This window comes from Pteropus vampyrus, unplaced genomic scaffold (genome assembly GCF_000151845.1).
Source record: "Pteropus vampyrus isolate Shadow unplaced genomic scaffold, Pvam_2.0 Scaffold123, whole genome shotgun sequence".
NCBI classification, from domain to species: Eukaryota; Metazoa; Chordata; class Mammalia; order Chiroptera; family Pteropodidae; genus Pteropus; species Pteropus vampyrus.
In genome coordinates, this window is record NW_011888904.1 from 854,243 (window position 1) to 871,801 (window position 17,559).

A 17,559-nucleotide genomic window follows, 5' to 3' on the forward strand; every position below is an offset into this window, starting at 1 on the left:
ACCGAGGAGGCTCTGGCCTTTCCAAACCCCGGCCCTCGGCCTTTTGGAGAGGCTTTATTAGCAAGGTGGCAACGCGGGGTCCCTGGAAATCCCTCAAAGATCTTGGCATGTGACTGACTCCTGGAGCGACCTTGGGCAAATCCCTTCCCGCTCTGCTCAGACTTGGCTTTTTTCGCCCGCCCAGGGTGCTTGAAGGAGATGGCCTTTGGGGTCCCATGTCTGGGTATGCGGAGGGAGCAAGGTCTGGCAAAATACTAAGATTCACGTGGCACTTACTCTGTGCCGAGTCATTTATGGGCACGGTCCATTCTCAGCAACTCTGAAACATATTATTATTAAGCTTCTTTTACGGGCAACAGAATTGAGGCGCAGGTTAGAGAATTTGCCTGAGAGCTCTCAGCCAAGGAGTGGCCCACTGGCTTTCAGACTAGCAGCCAGACTTAAGAAGCCTGAGGCTTAATTGTTTTGTGGTATGAAGAAACAAGGGAAAAAGGACAAGGCGCTAACCTAGACCTGAGCATCCCCCAAGAACTGTGCTAGGTGTTTTACATCCATTATGGAATGCACAGTAATTGTATGACCTAAGGATTATAGTCTCCATTTTACAGATGGGAAAACTGACCCTTGGAGAAGTTAAGGAATTTCTCCCAGGTCACTGAGTAAGCACATGAAATGAACTACAAGGACACTCTCATACCTCCAGAGCTTTACAGTTTACAAAGCACCTTCTCACACATTGCTTCTCACTGAATTTGCACAAGACTGAGGAAGTCATTCTGCTCTTTCTTTTGCCCAAGATTACCAGCTTGGGAGTTCAAAGCCATCACTCAAACCCGGGGTCCCTTGACTCCAAATCTAGTGCTCAAGCCCTACCTCAAAGGGGCTTTGAGACAAAGATGATTCCGGCACAGGCTCTGCTGTTGCTCCCTCCTCATTCTGTGGGGAGGTAGGACAGGGGCACAAGTCATAACTGGAGTCAAACTAGAAAATGCTTAAGGTCACAGGGAAGAGCTGGAAAGGGGGTTGCTGGAAAAGAAGGCATTTGCTGAACGAACCATACATTAAGCCCCCAAAGAGATATTGTTGCTTTTCCTCTTCTGTCTCCCTTTTGCTGTTTCTGTCTTCCTCTTTAAGGCTATGTCTTGGGATAGAGGCACACAGGTTCTTAACTGATAAAATGTGCCCGCGTTTAAAAGAGACAAACCTAACTGATCGTCCTTTTCAGCAAAGAGATGTTAGCGGAACAAAAGTACCATTCAAAAGAGCTGGATGGCGTTTGTGTCTCAGACAGAAGGGAAACGAAGAGAGAGAAGATGGAGGAGGAGGGAGGGGAAACAGCGGGAAGCAGGGAGGAGGGAGGTTCAGGAGCTGGAAGGGTTGTATGGGCTCATTGCATCCAAATCAAGGACCCAGAGGGCAGGGACCTGACTGATCACAAAGGGAGACAGTGGCTGAACTGGGACCAGGAACCCATCATCCAATCTCTGCAAGATGCCCTCATCTACAACTTAAATTATTAGCTTCTGAAACAAGGAGATAAAATTCTGCCAATATAAATTCTAGTGGGTATGTCTTTTTCTTCTGATCCTAAACTGAATAATCCCATCATTAAACCTAGCAATATAAATAAAATAATCATTTAAAAAGAACTAAAACAAAAGAGCTGGGAATTTAGGAAGTTCTTAACAAGGTCATCTTGAGGAATCAGGATAACAACTCTACTCTGATGACAGAAATATTTTAAAAACTTGCCATGTGCCAGTTCTAATTAAAATAATATAGGTAATGTTTTTAATTACCAGGAAAAGCAGGAATTATTATCCTCTTTTGACAGATGAGAAAACTGAAGCTCAAAGAAGTTAAGGCGCTTGTCAAAGCTCACACAGCTGGTAACTGGGAGGGCTGGGCTCGAACTCTGGTCCATTCACTGCACTACCCTGCTGTGGTTTCAAGTCGACGTGTGATCAGCCAGCTGCACTCGAAGATGACCAGCTTGGAAGTATGACAGGAAAGCGTGCACAATAGTGTTGGGAGAAGCCTCAGAAATAGGGTACCTGAGGAATAAAGTGGGCTTTGAACCAAGGTCCCCCTCAGCTCAGCCTGGCAGGATGATGGATGGGGACCCAGCAGAACTGAAAATAATAACAATAATAATAATGGAATCGAAGCTTTACATTACAGAGGTAAATACATTCCCACTGATGTCATCCTGTTGTGACACTGTGAGAGGCAGACCAGGATGGCAGGTAAGGCTATTCTGGAAACAATCCCCTGGAAGCCGGTCCCAATACTGCCACTGTGGAGCTGTATGACCTTGGGCAATTTCCTTGATCTCTCTGAATATGTATAAAATGGGGATAATAAGTGGTATCAAATATGTTAATAATTTAAAATATACATAGTAAACACTCGATAAGTACTTGCCATTATAGCTGCAGTTCTTATTTGGGGCCATGATCTATATATACCTGGAACATATGCTCAGGTAAGGCAGGCAGAATGAGGGCCGTAGGCCCCAGTATGCATGTTTGTGCATGTGTATGTGCGTGTGTGTATTTAGACCATGGGAGAGCTCCTTCTCTCTCTAGAATGGTTGTCATGAGGTCCTTTCTAGAGATCAGACAGAGTCGGCTGGAGGATGGAGGATCAGGGGTCAGGCAGGAGTGGGAGATTGTTTGATGTGCAAGGCTCTGGGTTCTGCTCAGCAACCTGCACCCACCAGATGGGCTCCATGCTCCTATGACATCCAGAGTCCCATTCAGTGCATATTTGTCGCCATAAACCAGGCCCTGCGCTGGGCACTAAGTGATAATGGTGACCACTGTAGATATTGTTCCCACACTCATGGGGCTCACAGTCTCACAGGAAAGACAAACAAGTAACAAATAAGATATTTTTGTCAATAGGCAGATTCTTTGTGTTGCGGGTGGGGCCAACAAAGCTAATAGTTAGAAGTGAGCATCAAGGAAGCCTTCACTTAAGAAGTGACATTTGAGCTGGATCCTGCAGTTTGGGCATGTCAGCCGGGTAAAATGATGGGGCAGAAGAGGACAGTTTCCACACAGTCGGAACAGCGTCGTAATAAAAGGCACTCTTTTCTGAGCCTATATCACACAATAGGGGTCATCCTGGGCACTTTACATGCATTACCTCATTCACTGCACATAACAATCCAATCATAGGCACAATTGGTACCCTCGTTTTACATATAAGGAAACTGAGGCTCAGGGAAGTCAAATAACTTGCCCAAAGTCACATGAGTAAGCATTGGTGGCATCAGCACAAGAACGCCAGTTACCCAAAAAAAAGAAAAAAAGAACCCCAGTTACCTGACACTACAATTCATGCAAGTAACCCTTAAGCTACAAGCAGGAAAGAACAAGTGGTGCTCAAAAGACGGGAAGAAGTTTGGTATGACTAGAGTGAGCATGAAAAGAAGAGGGCAGAAAGGGACTCGGCTTGTGAGATGGGCAGGGGGCTGACCACGAAGGCCTTGCAACCTTGCTAAAAAGTCTGGCTGGCTTCTGAGAACAATGGGCAGATCTGAAGGGTGAATATTCTTCAGGCAAGCCATTGATCAGAACTGTATTTCAGAAGTGCTGCTGGGGCTGCTATGGGGAAGGTGGACTGTTTGGAGAAGTCAGGGGCATTGGAGGTGGGGACCTGCAAGGAGGCCACAGCAATAGTCCACAAACGAGAGGAGAGAGTGCTTGGACCAAAGCAGTAGCAGTGGGGCCTGAAAGAAATGAGCAGATTCAAAAGATATTTACGGCAAAGATGCAGTGACCTTGAGCAAACACCTGCCATAAGGCCTTGTGTTGTGGCCACAGGCAGAGGATCAAGCTTTCCGAGCTATGAGGATGGCAGAATGCCTGCTCTGGCTAACTTAAATTTCAGAGAAAATAATAAACAGCAACCCCTCCCTTTCCTACAGCACAAGAAAAGATTTCAAAGCATTTTCCAACCTGCTATTTTACATAAAAGTCTGTGAGGGAGATATTAATATAATCTCCACAGATGGGAAGTGAGCTGCCCAAGATCACACAGCTGACGGAGGAAGATCCTGAATCTAACTCCAACTCCTGGGCTCTCTCTGGCACACCGTAGAATGTCAGAGCCCAAAGATCTTTAAAATCATCTGTTCAAATCTCCACATTTTAACATGAGGAAAACAAGGCAGAGAGGAGTGACTTGCCCAAGGTCACACAGCAAGTAAAAGCTTATAATAGAAGCAAGGACTGGACTCCCAGAAAGGTTTGTATCAAGTCATCTGTGCCATGAGGTGATGAAGGACCAGACCGATCCCCAATGACGATGGTCACTCCTCACGCCCCCCTGTCCTGACTGGCAGAGAAGTGAGACTCGGACAAATGGTCAGCCTACCTGGGCCCTGCTGCCACCCATCAAGTTACAAGCTTCCCAAGCTCACAAATGGCCAGTACACACTGCCCTGTTACCCTTCTTGTCCCTAACCCAGAAGGCAACTAAGCTGTCTTGGGTCAATGGTGCCACCTGGTGGCGGGTGCTGGGAAGTGTCTGACCCCTTTGTCACATTTCATCTTTTCTAGTCTCTCTAGCCATGCCTTTCTCTCTGTTTCCTCTAAGAGCTCAGTTCATCTCACTACAAGCAACCTCTTTCTCACACATAGCTTCTCTAGCATCTTTTATCCTCCCTCTTTCAATGCTTCTCAAGTTACCTGAGGACATTTCCTTTCACTCCCTCTCCTCCATTTAGTCCATTAGACCCAGGATGGACTAATGCAAATGATAAACATACCGAAGAAAATGAAAACTGGACATTTCCAAGTGAAATTACACACACACACACACACACACACACACACACACACACACACACTGACCAACCACTGGCGTTCCGGAAAACCCAGAAGCCCCTATGGAATCAGAAAACAAATTCTCCCTTCTCAACAGTCTTTCGGACTTGCTTTTCCTCAAATGCCAGGAGTCAAGTACCAAACCTACTTTTCATTTTATTTTGTTTCATTCCTAATCAATATCATTTGCTGAGTTTTTTTTCCCACCAAAACTATACCCAGGGTGGGGTCTCAGAGGTCTGCAGGCTAGTGCAGAGTTAAGCTGGGAAGGGGAGACGTGGTTGGGTCCCAAATGCCCATTCCCTGGGCTCTTTGGGAGCACTAGGTAGCTACTGTTGGACCTAAAGGAAGCCTGCTGGAGGGAGATCAAACTTCAAACGCGGCTGGAAATGAAAGGAACCTCAGTAGCTGTGCCTTTCTCGAGGTAGCTCAAGTTTGGAAGAGGAGCAAGAAGCACTGCATACTCCAAAATGCTAAAAGACAAGCCCAAGGTGTCTTGTTACTCCCTCCCCAGCTCAAAGACCTGCCATGGCTCCCACTGCCTTCAAGAGCTAAGAACAGGAGAAATCAATGGCACCTTTATAAAAACAAAAACAAACAAACAAACAAAAAACCCTAAAAAACCACTTAACTGCTCTCCCTATCTATATGAGTAGTAAGCAAGCTCAGAGTTTGTAGCAGCCTGAAGCAGAGATTCTCAAGATCTAGTCCAGGGATCCCTGGGGAGCTGCCAAGATCTTTTCAAGGAGTCTGTGAGGTCAAAACTATTCTCATAATAATACTAAAATGTTATTGGCTTTCTTCACTCTCATTCTTTTACAAGTACAGTGCAGATCTCCAGAGGCTCTAGGATGTACAGTATCACAACAGACCAGATGCAGAAGCAGATATGAGAATCCAGATGTCTTCTGTTAAGTCAGACATTAAAGAGATTTGTAAAATCGTAAAGCAATGCCACTCTAACTAAATATTTTGATTTGGAAAATGCAGTTCTTTCTCATTTCAATTATTTATATTATTTATATTACTATGTTTACTGTTATTTTTAATAAACTAATAAATACATATTTAAGTTTTTGTCCATTTTCATTAATTCACATAAACTAAAAGCTCCTTGGGGTCTTTTATCATTTTTAAGAGTTTATAGGGGTCCCAACATTTGTTTGAGAACCACTGGCCTAAAATAATGCCAAGATGACTTGAGGTGGGACCAAGAGAAGCTTGGAATCTTGGCACTCAGAAGAACCTTAGGAATTCCTTGATCCTCTATTACAGATGAAAAAAATGAGGCCTAAAGAGAAGGGATTATGATTTCCCCAAGGTACCAGCAAGTCAGCCACAGAGTCAGGACAAGAACCCAGAGTATCTGGCTCTTTCCTCTCAGCCTCCTTCCCCTGCCTCCTAAGCCTCTAGTAGTTTGGAGCACTGAGAAGTACTCTGCGGCCAAGGATTAAACCATATTCCAAAGCCAAAGAGAACAGTGGGACCCTCTAGCCCACAAGGCAGCAGGGCATGCGGAGTGGAAAGCCACTTCATTCCACCCTGAGGTTCAGACAGCCCTGGCAGGGGCCTGCCCACCACGCATGAGATTCTATCCCCTCAGCTGACCCCACACCCTTATTCTGGAGGACCACAGAACCGAATCTCTGAATTGAGATCCTCACACTGTGTCACCCTGCCCTTCATACCTCCCAAGGGTCTCTGGGACACCAGTGCACAGCCCCATGGGAAAAGGAGCTGGTGGGGGAGGGGGGCCTGGGCAAAACAGGTGGGCAAACAGGCAGGCAAACAGGCGGGGTTGGGTGGAGGGAGTGTTCAGTGGTGTTAGCTCTCACGCAGGCTCTCACATAGTGAATCAAAGTGAAACTCAGGGACCCAGGGGCCAGAAGGAACCGAAACCTGACCCACCGCCCAAGGGACAGGCCCCTGGCACGAGGGAAAAGCCCAAGGAGCCCCTCCGTGACCACCTGGATTCATGTCCCCTGGTTTACCAAGGAAGCCTCTCAAACCTGTCTGCCTGGGGCTCAGATGAGGGGCCAGGGACTGCAAGGTTGGAAGGACAGGAGAATGGCCAGCCAGGATGGGAGAGAGAAAGTCAGTCCTTACCATCTACGCCACTAACCACTCCCTGCAGTCCCCGGGGAAGCCTGTGCCCACTGTGTCTGGATTACCCTGACTGGCAGGTGTGGACTGAACGACCTCAATCTCACTGTTCTGGGCTGCCAAGAGATGTGGCTCCCTGACCCTGCTCTACGCCTCCCCTTCCCCACACACCTTGTCTGAGAGCCTGACTTCTCTGATCTCCATCCCTCCAAACACACACACACCGTTCCATCCAGTCAGAGCCCTGCCTCCCACAGGCTTCAGCTGCCACAGACTGGACTCAACCAAACTTCTTTAGAGTCCACACTAAGAATCCAGAAGCTCAAAGGTATCGGGTAGAAAAAAAGAGAGCACCGTGTTGGTAACTAACTCAAAGTCATTTTAAATACAGGACAAGCCAAGTAAATAAAGCATGACTGCCTGGTTGGCAATTGCCACCTGGGTTCTAAGTGATGCCCTCCCAGCAAGAACCTTTGTCCTCATCCCTGTATCTGCATACAGGTTCATGTACCTGCATGGCCAGCCTGAGGGTACATCCAAGGGACACCTTATGGAGGACCAAGGGGTGGGAAGCCTGCCCCAGTGAAACCCCAGGAGAGACCAACACAAAGTGGTAATCATGTCCTTCCTTCTCTGTAGAGTGTGTCTGGCCTCCAAACTCCATGCCAGCCCTTGGTGAATCCAAGGGTCTTGGCCAACTGTGAAAGACTACTGGCTAGGCACTGATAACACCCCCCAAGGAGTGAGCTGCCTCTGGAAACCAAGCCAGGGCCACAGACCAGCCTCAAGGACAACATTCCGGGTAAAGGGCCCAGAGACTGGAAAGCTCGAAGAACACACAGGGACAGGAAGCACAGAAAGGATGAGGAGGAGGAGTGGGAGGCCAGGCCAGAAGTTAACCCTGGAGGATAGGCGAGTCAGCTGCCCGCTACCCGGGTCAGAGTCCCTGGTGGCTTTCAACAGTGGGGTCAGAAGATGGACAGAGGAGGATGGGAGAAAGGAGAGGAAAAGAGAAGTTGAGATTTGTCACATCGAATGGTTCTGGGGTACCAAGGATGTTCTGAGGAGCCCAATCTCTCCCACTGGTTTTTCTGGGTTTTCACTGTGTGACCTGGTCCAACCCTTCCTCTTCTCCAGACCTGTTTTCCCATCTGAATAATGACTGGGTTGACATGTCCTAGATACTCTCCAAGGCCCTCCAGCTCTGACAGAGAAGTCTGGAGGTCCAAGCTGGTGAACTCAACTCTCAGGTGCCCAGCCCTTCCAGGCCTAGGGGCTCTGCCTTCCATCCTGGAGGCCTCCACTGCCTTGTGTACCCAGAGCCGCTCCTCATGGGAACCTGAGGCTCTACCCTTTCATTCTTCCATCAAGGGGGCTGAGAGACCAGGGTCCTGAAGGGAAAGGAAGCAAAAGAAATCGAGTGGCCCTTCGTTTTGTGGCTGACACCTGGGGGCACTGTTGTTCAGTCTTGATGCCCACAGCAGTAGACTGTTACAAACAGGAAGTCATGGGGTGGGCAGATCAGCCCGTTTCAGCTGCCAAATAGAACTATGGCTGGAGCCTGCTTGCCCTCAGCCTGGACTGGCCCTCACAGCCTCAGTCCTAGTCTCTCTCAGTGGCCATTTATTAAGTGCTTACTACCACCAAGCCCTGGGGCTACAGCCTTCAAGGGTGTGACTTTATTTTATCCTCATAATAACCTACAAAACTTGTGCCGTTTCTATTTTCCAGATGACAAAATAGAGGCTCAGAGAGATTAAGTAACTTGCCAAAGATGGCGGTACAGAAAGTCCTCAAATCATTTCAGCCCTGGCCTGTGAGCCTGTATCCTTTCCTCGATTCCTCAACACATTATTTTGGGCTCTCCAGAGATCAGAGGTCTGTGGAATCTTTACAACTCCTGACTCAGGAATCCCGAGCTTTTCCACTCATCTCGTTCCCTTCTGGGAAATCTGAGAGGCGTCTCTGCACTTTCTGCTCCAGATCTCTACCTTTTGTCCAGAGCCCAGGAACAGCAGATAAGGTCCAGCAAAGGAAGAGGGTCCTACGAAAGGAAGGCCAGGGCCTACCCATAGTCAGGAGGGCCCTGGGCCCTGACTGGCCTGTGAGCTTCCGAAACCCCTTCTCTCTCCAAGATGGTTCCCATGGAGGTCTGCAGGGCAGGGCTGAGGTGGGGCTCTCAGCCTGGAAGAGTCAGGGGAGAGAGGAGTTGGTAGGAGAGAGCAAGAGTGAATACAAGGAGAGAGAGAGAGAGAGAGAGAGAGAGAGAGAGAGAGAGAGAGAGAGAGAGAGAGAGAGAGAGAAAGAGAGAAAGGAGAGAGTGAATGTGAGAAAAAGAAAGAGTGAAAGCTAGACGAGGAAACAGAAGCAGACACAGAGGAAGACTCAATAACCAGGATATAAACAGGCAGATAACACTGGATGAGATATACCCCCAAACAAAAGACGCCAGAAGAAAAAGGAGATAGACACTCCCAGAAAGAGGGATGGACAGTCATGAAAGGAACCCCTGCTAAATGCCCCCAGATCTCCCCATGAGGGTCTTGCCAGACTTGGCATCTCTTGAAAGGACAGGGCACTGCTGGGTTTTGGCCGTCCTTCCTGTGCCTCTTCAGGCAGAGGGCAGTCCAGGGCCCAAAAGGCCGGAAATTCCACCTGCAATGTATCCTCTACTGCCTAAAAAGAGACTTCTGTCTCTGGAATCCACACCGGTGCTGGATTGGGCGGCTTTCTGAGCTAGTGAAAGGGATTCGCAGTCGGCTGACCTCATGTGTTCAGGGCCTTTCAAACTCTGGGGGGATAAGGGGAGGGGGAGGTCGACAGGACCTGAATGGGGACCCTGGAGACAGGCGGAAGGAGGCCCCACCAGAGATCAAAGGCCCAGGAAGGAACAGAGGGTCTGGGGCTGCCCTTTCACCCATGGCCGCTATTCACAGCCTTGCATGCTCTGCCAAATCCAGCCCCACCACCACCTCCTCTGGGCCTTCTGGGGAGGGAAGCACCACCTCAGGCTCTGTCCCCGTAGCCCACAGGGATTCCTGAGGCCAACTCCACAGCCTCTCCAAGAAAACTCTCAGGTCGGCCCAACTAGGACAAGAGGTTGCGAGCCACGCTTGGGCAGCACCCTAACCTGATTCTCAGCGCCATCTACAAGCCTCCTGAACATCTCTGTGCTCTGGCCCAGTGCCAAGGGGCTTGGCTGGGGATAGAAATACCCTTGTGTGATGTGGCCCCTGCCCAGTCAAGGCCATATGAATGACAGACTCAGAGTCAGGGGAATGAGAAAAAAACAAGTAGGCAGAACCACTTCCAGACACAGGGCAGTTACTGAAGCATGTAACTTCAGATTGTAACAGCCCTCAAAAGTCACAGAGTCCAAATCAAAATGCCTTTTCTGGTTCTTCTACCCCTCCTTTGTTCAGCCCCTGCTCACACCTCCAATGATGGGGAGCTCACTACCTTCCCAAGCTAATGCTTCTATCCTTGGCCCAGCCTGGCTATTGCCTGAAAGCTGTTCCTTGCATTGAGCCATACTCTGCGTCCCTGTAGCTTCCTTTAAATTACCCCGGCTCTGCCCTCAGAGGTCCCAGGGACCTTATCTGCTGCCTCAGCCACAGAATAGTTCATTTGAGGTTTGGACACAGTGGCCACATCCCCAAGTCTTGTCTTGGAGACAAACATCGTGGGGAGAATCCTAGAATTTCTAGACTGAAAGGGCACTTGGCAATCCAGTGGTCTAAGGTGTTCTACTTATTTGTTTTTGTTACAGAACTCTTTGAGTTTTCTGAGGCAGCTCAAAATATCAAACAGAAGCACTCCCGACTGCGACCCCCACACATCCTCCTCTCTACAGTCATTCTACCAAGGAGTATTTATTGAACATCTACGATGTGCCACATATTTGTAATCAAGCCATGTTATCCAATACAGTAGCCACTAGCCACATGTGGCTATTGAGCACTTAAAATGTACCTAGTACAACTGAGGAACTAAATTTCTAATTTTATTTGATTTTAATTAATTTAATTTAACAACAGAAGCAGTGGAAAATATTTTCCTCTCGATAAAGTGCCACTTCCTATAAGGAGCGTTCCCAGATCCTTTTGGTCAAAATCGGCCCCTCCCTGCCTTCCTCTCCCCTCCGGTGTCATCCTCCATCACACATTACTTCACATATTGCCCAGCGAAGGGACTCTGGGCATGCTAGTCTTGCCCACCAGCCTGTGAGCTCTAGAGGGCAGCTGCTTCATTATTGGACTCTGTTACCACCCACCCCTGCCCTGACGTCTGGGCAGGAGAGTGGCACCAGAAAAATGCCCACAGTGTAAAACTCAAGTCCACGTTGAACCAGGGCTGAACAAGCAACTCCACCTTGCAGAGCTCCAGTCATTTCATCTGAGAAATAGGAGTAAGGACCCTCAGCAGTCTTCCTCCTGGCCCTCTAATGACTCTCTTACCCCCACAGCCTTTCCTTCATGCTGCTGGGGTCTCCTGAGAAAAAATGGTGCCATGGTCTGCGGTCCCAACGGGCCAGCCCGCCAGTGCACCTGGCAATTCCCTTGTGTTTCCCCAGTGACTGGTTCTTACTTTCTCACCACACTCTCTGCAGCAACCTGCTGACCATGCCCTTCTGCTGGCAACTCTTCCTGACATTGTCCCTTGGCTCTGCCCAGCCTCAGGCTGCTCCACCTCCAAAACGTCTCTCTGTGGGGGCTGAGGGCCAGCAGGTGGCCAGACAATACCAGGGGATTGAGGCCTCAGGGGCTTTCCAGCTCCTCCTGACGCCCCAGGGCACGCCAGCTGTGTGGCTTTGCCAATATCAAGGAACTGTCTGGGGCCTCAGTTTCCTCCCTTATAAAGTGGGGTGAGGGGAGGCAATCTCGGTCTCTTCAACTCTCCCTGAAGCCAAGGTAAGGATCCAGGGAGACAGAGAGGGAGTTGGGGAAAGGGCAGCAGGGAGCACTAGGCAGAACTCCTTCCAGAGAGTTTGCTGATGTGAAGAAGGGAGCCTCTGCCCCACCTCTCTGGTCTACCATCTACGCTCTACATGAAGAGAGGCAGAGGATGAGGAGGCTCTGGTTGCTGTTTGGGTCTCTCACTTTTCCCAATCCTATAAGCTTTCAAGACCATTAAATCATGTTCCCTTAGCCCTCAGACCAGACTAGATCACCTCTCAAATCTTTCTGGGGATCAGGGCTCAATCATAAATTTCAAAACTGGGAGGATTCCAAAGATCATTCAGTTTTGCATCTGACTCCTAATGTCATTTCTAGCAGCCCATCAAGTGGCCACCTAGGCTTTACTTACATACCTCTAGTGACAGGGCACTCACTATCTTTCAAGGCAACCTCTTTTGTCCTAGACCACTCTCATATTTACAAAGTTCTTTTTTATACTGAGCTGAAAACTCCTCTGCATCTGCAACACACTGGCATTTGAGGCCACACAGCAAAGTCTCATCCCTCTTGCTTTTCATGACAGCCCTCCAGATATTTGAAAGGAAACAATCCAGTCTTCCTCATTCTTCTCATCTTTGTGCAAAAACACACTTAGAGCCTTGAGGTGTACCCTCTCCATCCAGGTTACATCCATCTGGACTCACCCCAATTTGTCACTGTCCCTCTTAAAGGTCAATACCTCAAATGGTCCACAGTCCTCAAGAATAGTCGGACCAGTACAGAGCAGTCTAGACCAACGACACCCACATTCTGACTGTTCTACATCTTTCAAGGCAGCTTGAGAGGCTAAACAGTGACCAGGGATCAGAATGAAAGCCAATACCGCACTCTACAAACACCATAAAACAATTCCCCCAAATCAGGACCTGTCTGTTTGGTGATAAACATCAAATCAGACTTTTTCTCTTTCTCCGAAAATCTCTGCCTGACCCTTCAGCTTCTGAGGGAGCCATACTCAACTGGCCATTCCACCATGATCAAACACAGCTGGGCCCCACCTTGAGCACATCTGCTTCAAGTCCAGGTGACAACAGGAGAAAAGATGACACCATCAATCCCATAAACCAACAGAAATGGTTAGCCCGCTGCCTCCTACAGTAACACAGCACAGCCACCCACTGAGTTAAAGACTTCTGACATCTGCTCTGAGTGTCAGGAGCAGGGGCAAGAGGTGAGGCAGGTTTTCAAAGCTGTGAATTATCCCTACAGGCCCCACAATTCCAAACAGAGGCCGCAGGCCCAGCTTCTGTAATGCCTGGAACACGCAGACCACAGGCCAATCCACTGCTGGGCTGACTCAATTTTCTAGTTACAGATCTTAAGTACTTAGGCATGTGCTCTCCAGAACATACATCCCTTACAGGGAGCTGAGAAAGGGAACTGTGCAGAGGAACAGAATAATTGAATCAAGATTTCTGTCACGCTGTTCTCAGGCCCTAGACCACAGCCTGATTTTTTTTTTTCCTTTCCTGACTAAGGTTTTACAATCTCCCAGGGGGTCGCTTCTCTTCTCAAACCCATTACTGTCAGCAGCGCTGGCAGCCCATCCAGGGGAAAGGAGAGCCGGGTGAAGGTGGGCCAGTGTCCAGGATGGGGGCACCACTGAGGGGTTGAGAAAAACCAACGGGGAAGACTCATCTTTGTAATCCTCAGGAGGCCTCTGCATTCCTTTCTTCCAGAGCCAAGATGAGATGATTCTTAACTCCCTCAGCCCCCACCATCACCACCCCTGGAGGCCCTCTCCTGGGAGAGGTGAGCACAGCCCCTCAGAGACCCCACCCCCGGACATGCCACTCCGCCAGCGCCAGTCTCACTGCAGGGCGGTGAGACCTGCCCCTCCCTCTCCTCCCGGGCTCGGTCTCAAAGCAGACACGGGTGATGTGCTCGTCCCCTCCACACCCTGCCCTCAGGCATCATATCTACACACGCAAGGTCTTCTTAAGGCCACACAAAGCTCACGACCCTGGGCTCTGCCTTTTTCCACTAAGGGGATAATACTGCGGGGAGACGGGCGAGATATCCAAAGCCCCCGCCAGCTCCCTGTTTGCCCTTCCCCGTGTCCAGGGAAGAGCCTGGGCCTGGGCAGGGGGACTACGGCGTTTTGGAATGAAGGGATGCTCAGCGAGCGTTTTTGCTTCCACCGCTGACTGAGCGCCCTGAAAAAGATCCCGTCGGGTCCATCTCCGGCAGGCTGCGCGGGCTTCTCTTACCTTCATCTCTTTTGCGCTTGTTGGTGTCGGCGCTAGGGGACGTGATGCCCAGGATGCCGCTGATAGAGTACGAGGAGCCGGCCGAGTCCGTGCTCACCGACGACACTTGCGTCACCGAGCCCGTGGACACTGCGCAGAGGAAGAGGGGTGGTCAAGACCCAGCAGGAGGGCTGCGGGGCCGGCGCCGGTGCGGAGGGAGCAGAGGGCCAAAACAAAGGCCGTCACCCTACACGGGGCTGGATGTGAAAGTGCCGGGACAGGGAGGGTGTGTGCTGAGGACATTTGCCCACACCTGGGCAATGAGGAGGGTCCTCGAGTCGTTTGCCCGGGTTCTCTGCTGCTGGGGAGATGACAGGGGAAGAGTGGACAGAGAGAAGATAGGCAGCCAGAAGGACTGATGGTGCAGCAAGGATCAAGGAACAGTGTTAAGAAGGGCATTAGTTCAAATTCCACCTGTCCAAGGATCCCGGAAGCAGGAGGATGGAGAAGAGAAAGAGGAGAGCTGGGGCCCACCACTAGCCAGTGCTGGAAAAAAGACCCAGACCTACTCAACAGGCAAGTTCACTCCCGGCTTACATACCCATCCCTCTATGCCGACATAAATATCTGCGCACTCATACACAGAGCCAAAAAGCTCCAAATAGCAGACTGTCCCTTCTTTTTACAGTTCTTTACTGTCTTTTCTCCCTTCAATTTACCTGGATTTTAATATTTTTATATAATATTACATAGTACTACATATAATATGTAATCATATTGCTATATATAATAATGATAACAGTTTCTGAGAACTTGCTCTGTGATAGGCATCTCGTTTAATTTTGAGAAAAATCTTATAAGCTATGTCATGTTATTATCCCATTGGAAAGATAAAGGAACCAGGGCTCAGAAAGTAAGTGACTTGCCCAAGGTCACACAGCTAATAAGAGGCAGAGTAGGGAATGGAAACCAGAAACTAGTTTTAACCCCTACAGTAATCTGTTCCTCACTAATAAATAATTAATGCTTTGCATTAATGCCGTGTTTTTCATTTAATGCTTGTGACAATCTGGAGTGCTATTATTCATCTCCGTTTATCAAATGAAGAAACTGAGCCTTCATGATTTGCTCAAAGTCATCTAGCCAATAAGCAGTAGCACCAGGACTCAGCCTCGGGTCTACTGACATAAAGTCTAAATGTCCTCCACCCAGAAATGTGGGCGGAGACTTGTGACTAAAGCCAGATCTCTGAGTTCCTAAGGCTAAAAATGGGAGAGGAGAGATTTTGGGCAAGTTTCACATTAACTCCTGGCCCCAGAGTCCAAGAGAGACTAGTCAGTCGGTAGTCAGGGTCCTCTCAAGCTGTGCAGCTGAATTTCTATTTCTGAACTGTGGGAATTCTTTCTTGGTTCATTAAAACCTACAAACCAATCTCAGACACATTTCCTTGGGCTATAACTAGCTGGAGGCAAGTGGAGCCGCCTTTGACTCGAAAGTGTAGGAAATTACTAGAAATGGTGGTGATTGCATGAGAAGCTGTTTGTTGCTTTCCTTGGAGCACATCCAGCTCTTGCTCCTACAGACCTAGAGGGAACGGCGCCTTTCTTCTCATATTTGAGTTTGATTTTAGAGCTTCCTTAGGAGACACAGAAGTAGAAATCGTTAACTTCTCTTTTCCTTCATCAGAAGAAGCTTTTCAAAATAGATTTATGCAAATCTCACAACCTTTTCTGTATTAAGGTGCAAAGAACAGAGGAAGAAGGAAGATCACAAGTCATTTGGTACTTTAAACAACAACAACCACATATAACCAAGTTTCACCACGTTGCTGACAGAACCAACAAGTTTTGTTCCAGTATTTTGGGATTGCACTAGACTCAAAAGACCAAGTTTCCATTTCTGGCTCCACCGCTTACTGGCAATGTGACCTTGGGTTAGTTATTTCATCTCTCTTAGCCACCTTCTTCTCACTCCTCATTAAGTTAGTAAACTTTAAGGGGCTATACACATATAAGATACGATTTTTATAAAAATTTCAGACACAAAGCATTCTGCTGACCCAGTTGAAAGACTATTATCAGTTACTCTCAGTTTTATATCCATTGCTAAATGATCTGAAATAGTTAAAAAGCTGCAAGTGAAATCTCAGCCACAAACACTTCCCCAGGAGTCTTTCTCAATCCTCTTCACCGCAGCTCAACAGAGCCGGTGGTTCCCTCCCTTCGGCTCCCACAGCACCCTGTACTTTCTTCTTGAGCTTTATCTCAGTGTTTTGCAAACTTCTCTTTGCGGCATTCCCCCATGAGACTGAGAAGCCCTTGAGAATGGAGATTTTGTCCTGCCTCCTAATTAAAACATTAGTCTCCAATGCCAAGATCTGCATAGCAGGGGCTTAGCAAACAGTTTTTGAATGGATTACTAAATGAAGAATGATTTTATGGCAGGGAGGAATTCTGTCTTACCATCATCCAAAGAGGCAACCACAGAGGATCAGAGACCTCAGAGAGCACCTGGTTTGTGCCCTTTAGCTCACAAATGGAGAAACGGAGGCTCTGAGAGGTGAAGGGACTTACACAGTTTACTGGGTGAGTTCGTGACAGCTGGAACTATAAGCCAGGCCTGTCCCCCATCACCACAAGGAGTTCCAATTTTTATTTAAAGGAGTGACAAAGGTGTGCAAACAGTACAGAATCTGAGGCGTGATTAAGTGGAATTGATAGGGACTGTGGCAACCAGAACTGTCAGAGTCCTACTAAATAGTTGCCCACTTTCTTATAGTAAAATAACCTTCCCCCAGCTAACCAGGAGGGTTTGTTTCCTTTATCCCAGGTGGAGAAATAATATGCCTTAAATAGACACATGTCATTTTCATCTCACAATCTTTGCAGAGGAGGAAAGGCAAGGGAAACTTCCGAACTCTTGAGTACAGTTGACCCTTGAACAGCTCGGGTTTGAACTGTGCAGGTCCACTTATACACAGCTCTTTTTCCATATATAGACAGCCCTCTGTATCCCCTGGGTTTGCATCTACAGATTCAACCAGCCAACTGCAGATAGCAAACAGTATTTTCCATCCACAGTTGGGAATCTGCAGATGCAGAAGGTCAACCATATGCATTGTTCTGTGCCACTTCGCATAAGGGACTTGAACATGCACAGATTTTAGTATCCATGGGGGGTCCTGGAACCAATCCTTGCAGATACTAAGGGAAACTGAAGTTTTGGGGGAGTCAAAAGTTGTACTCAGATTTTTGACTGTGAGGGCAGGGTCTCTAGTTGACTCACTGTTCATGAGTCAACTAGTAGGATATATAACTCAAATTCTTAGAAGTCATGGTCACTTTCAGACTTCACTGGTGTCAGAAACTGCACTAGCAGCTCTGACAGTTCACAGAGTACATGAGATCGAAGCAAGAGAGAGAGAAAGTTTGGGAAGTTTTGCCACATCTTCACTCAAGACTGCAAGTGCACAAA

At 48.3% G+C, this 17,559-nt stretch overlaps 1 protein-coding gene across 1 annotated transcript in view; it reads right to left on the reverse strand.

Moving 5' to 3' along the window:
- PAX5 (paired box 5) overlaps positions 1-17,559 on the reverse strand; it is a 170,602-nt gene that overhangs the window by 134,190 nt on the left and 18,853 nt on the right. The window contains exon 5 of the mRNA XM_011366206.2: positions 14,107-14,235. Within this exon, the coding sequence (XP_011364508.1) occupies positions 14,107-14,235 (129 nt within the window). The remainder of the gene's footprint in view (positions 1-14,106; positions 14,236-17,559) is intronic.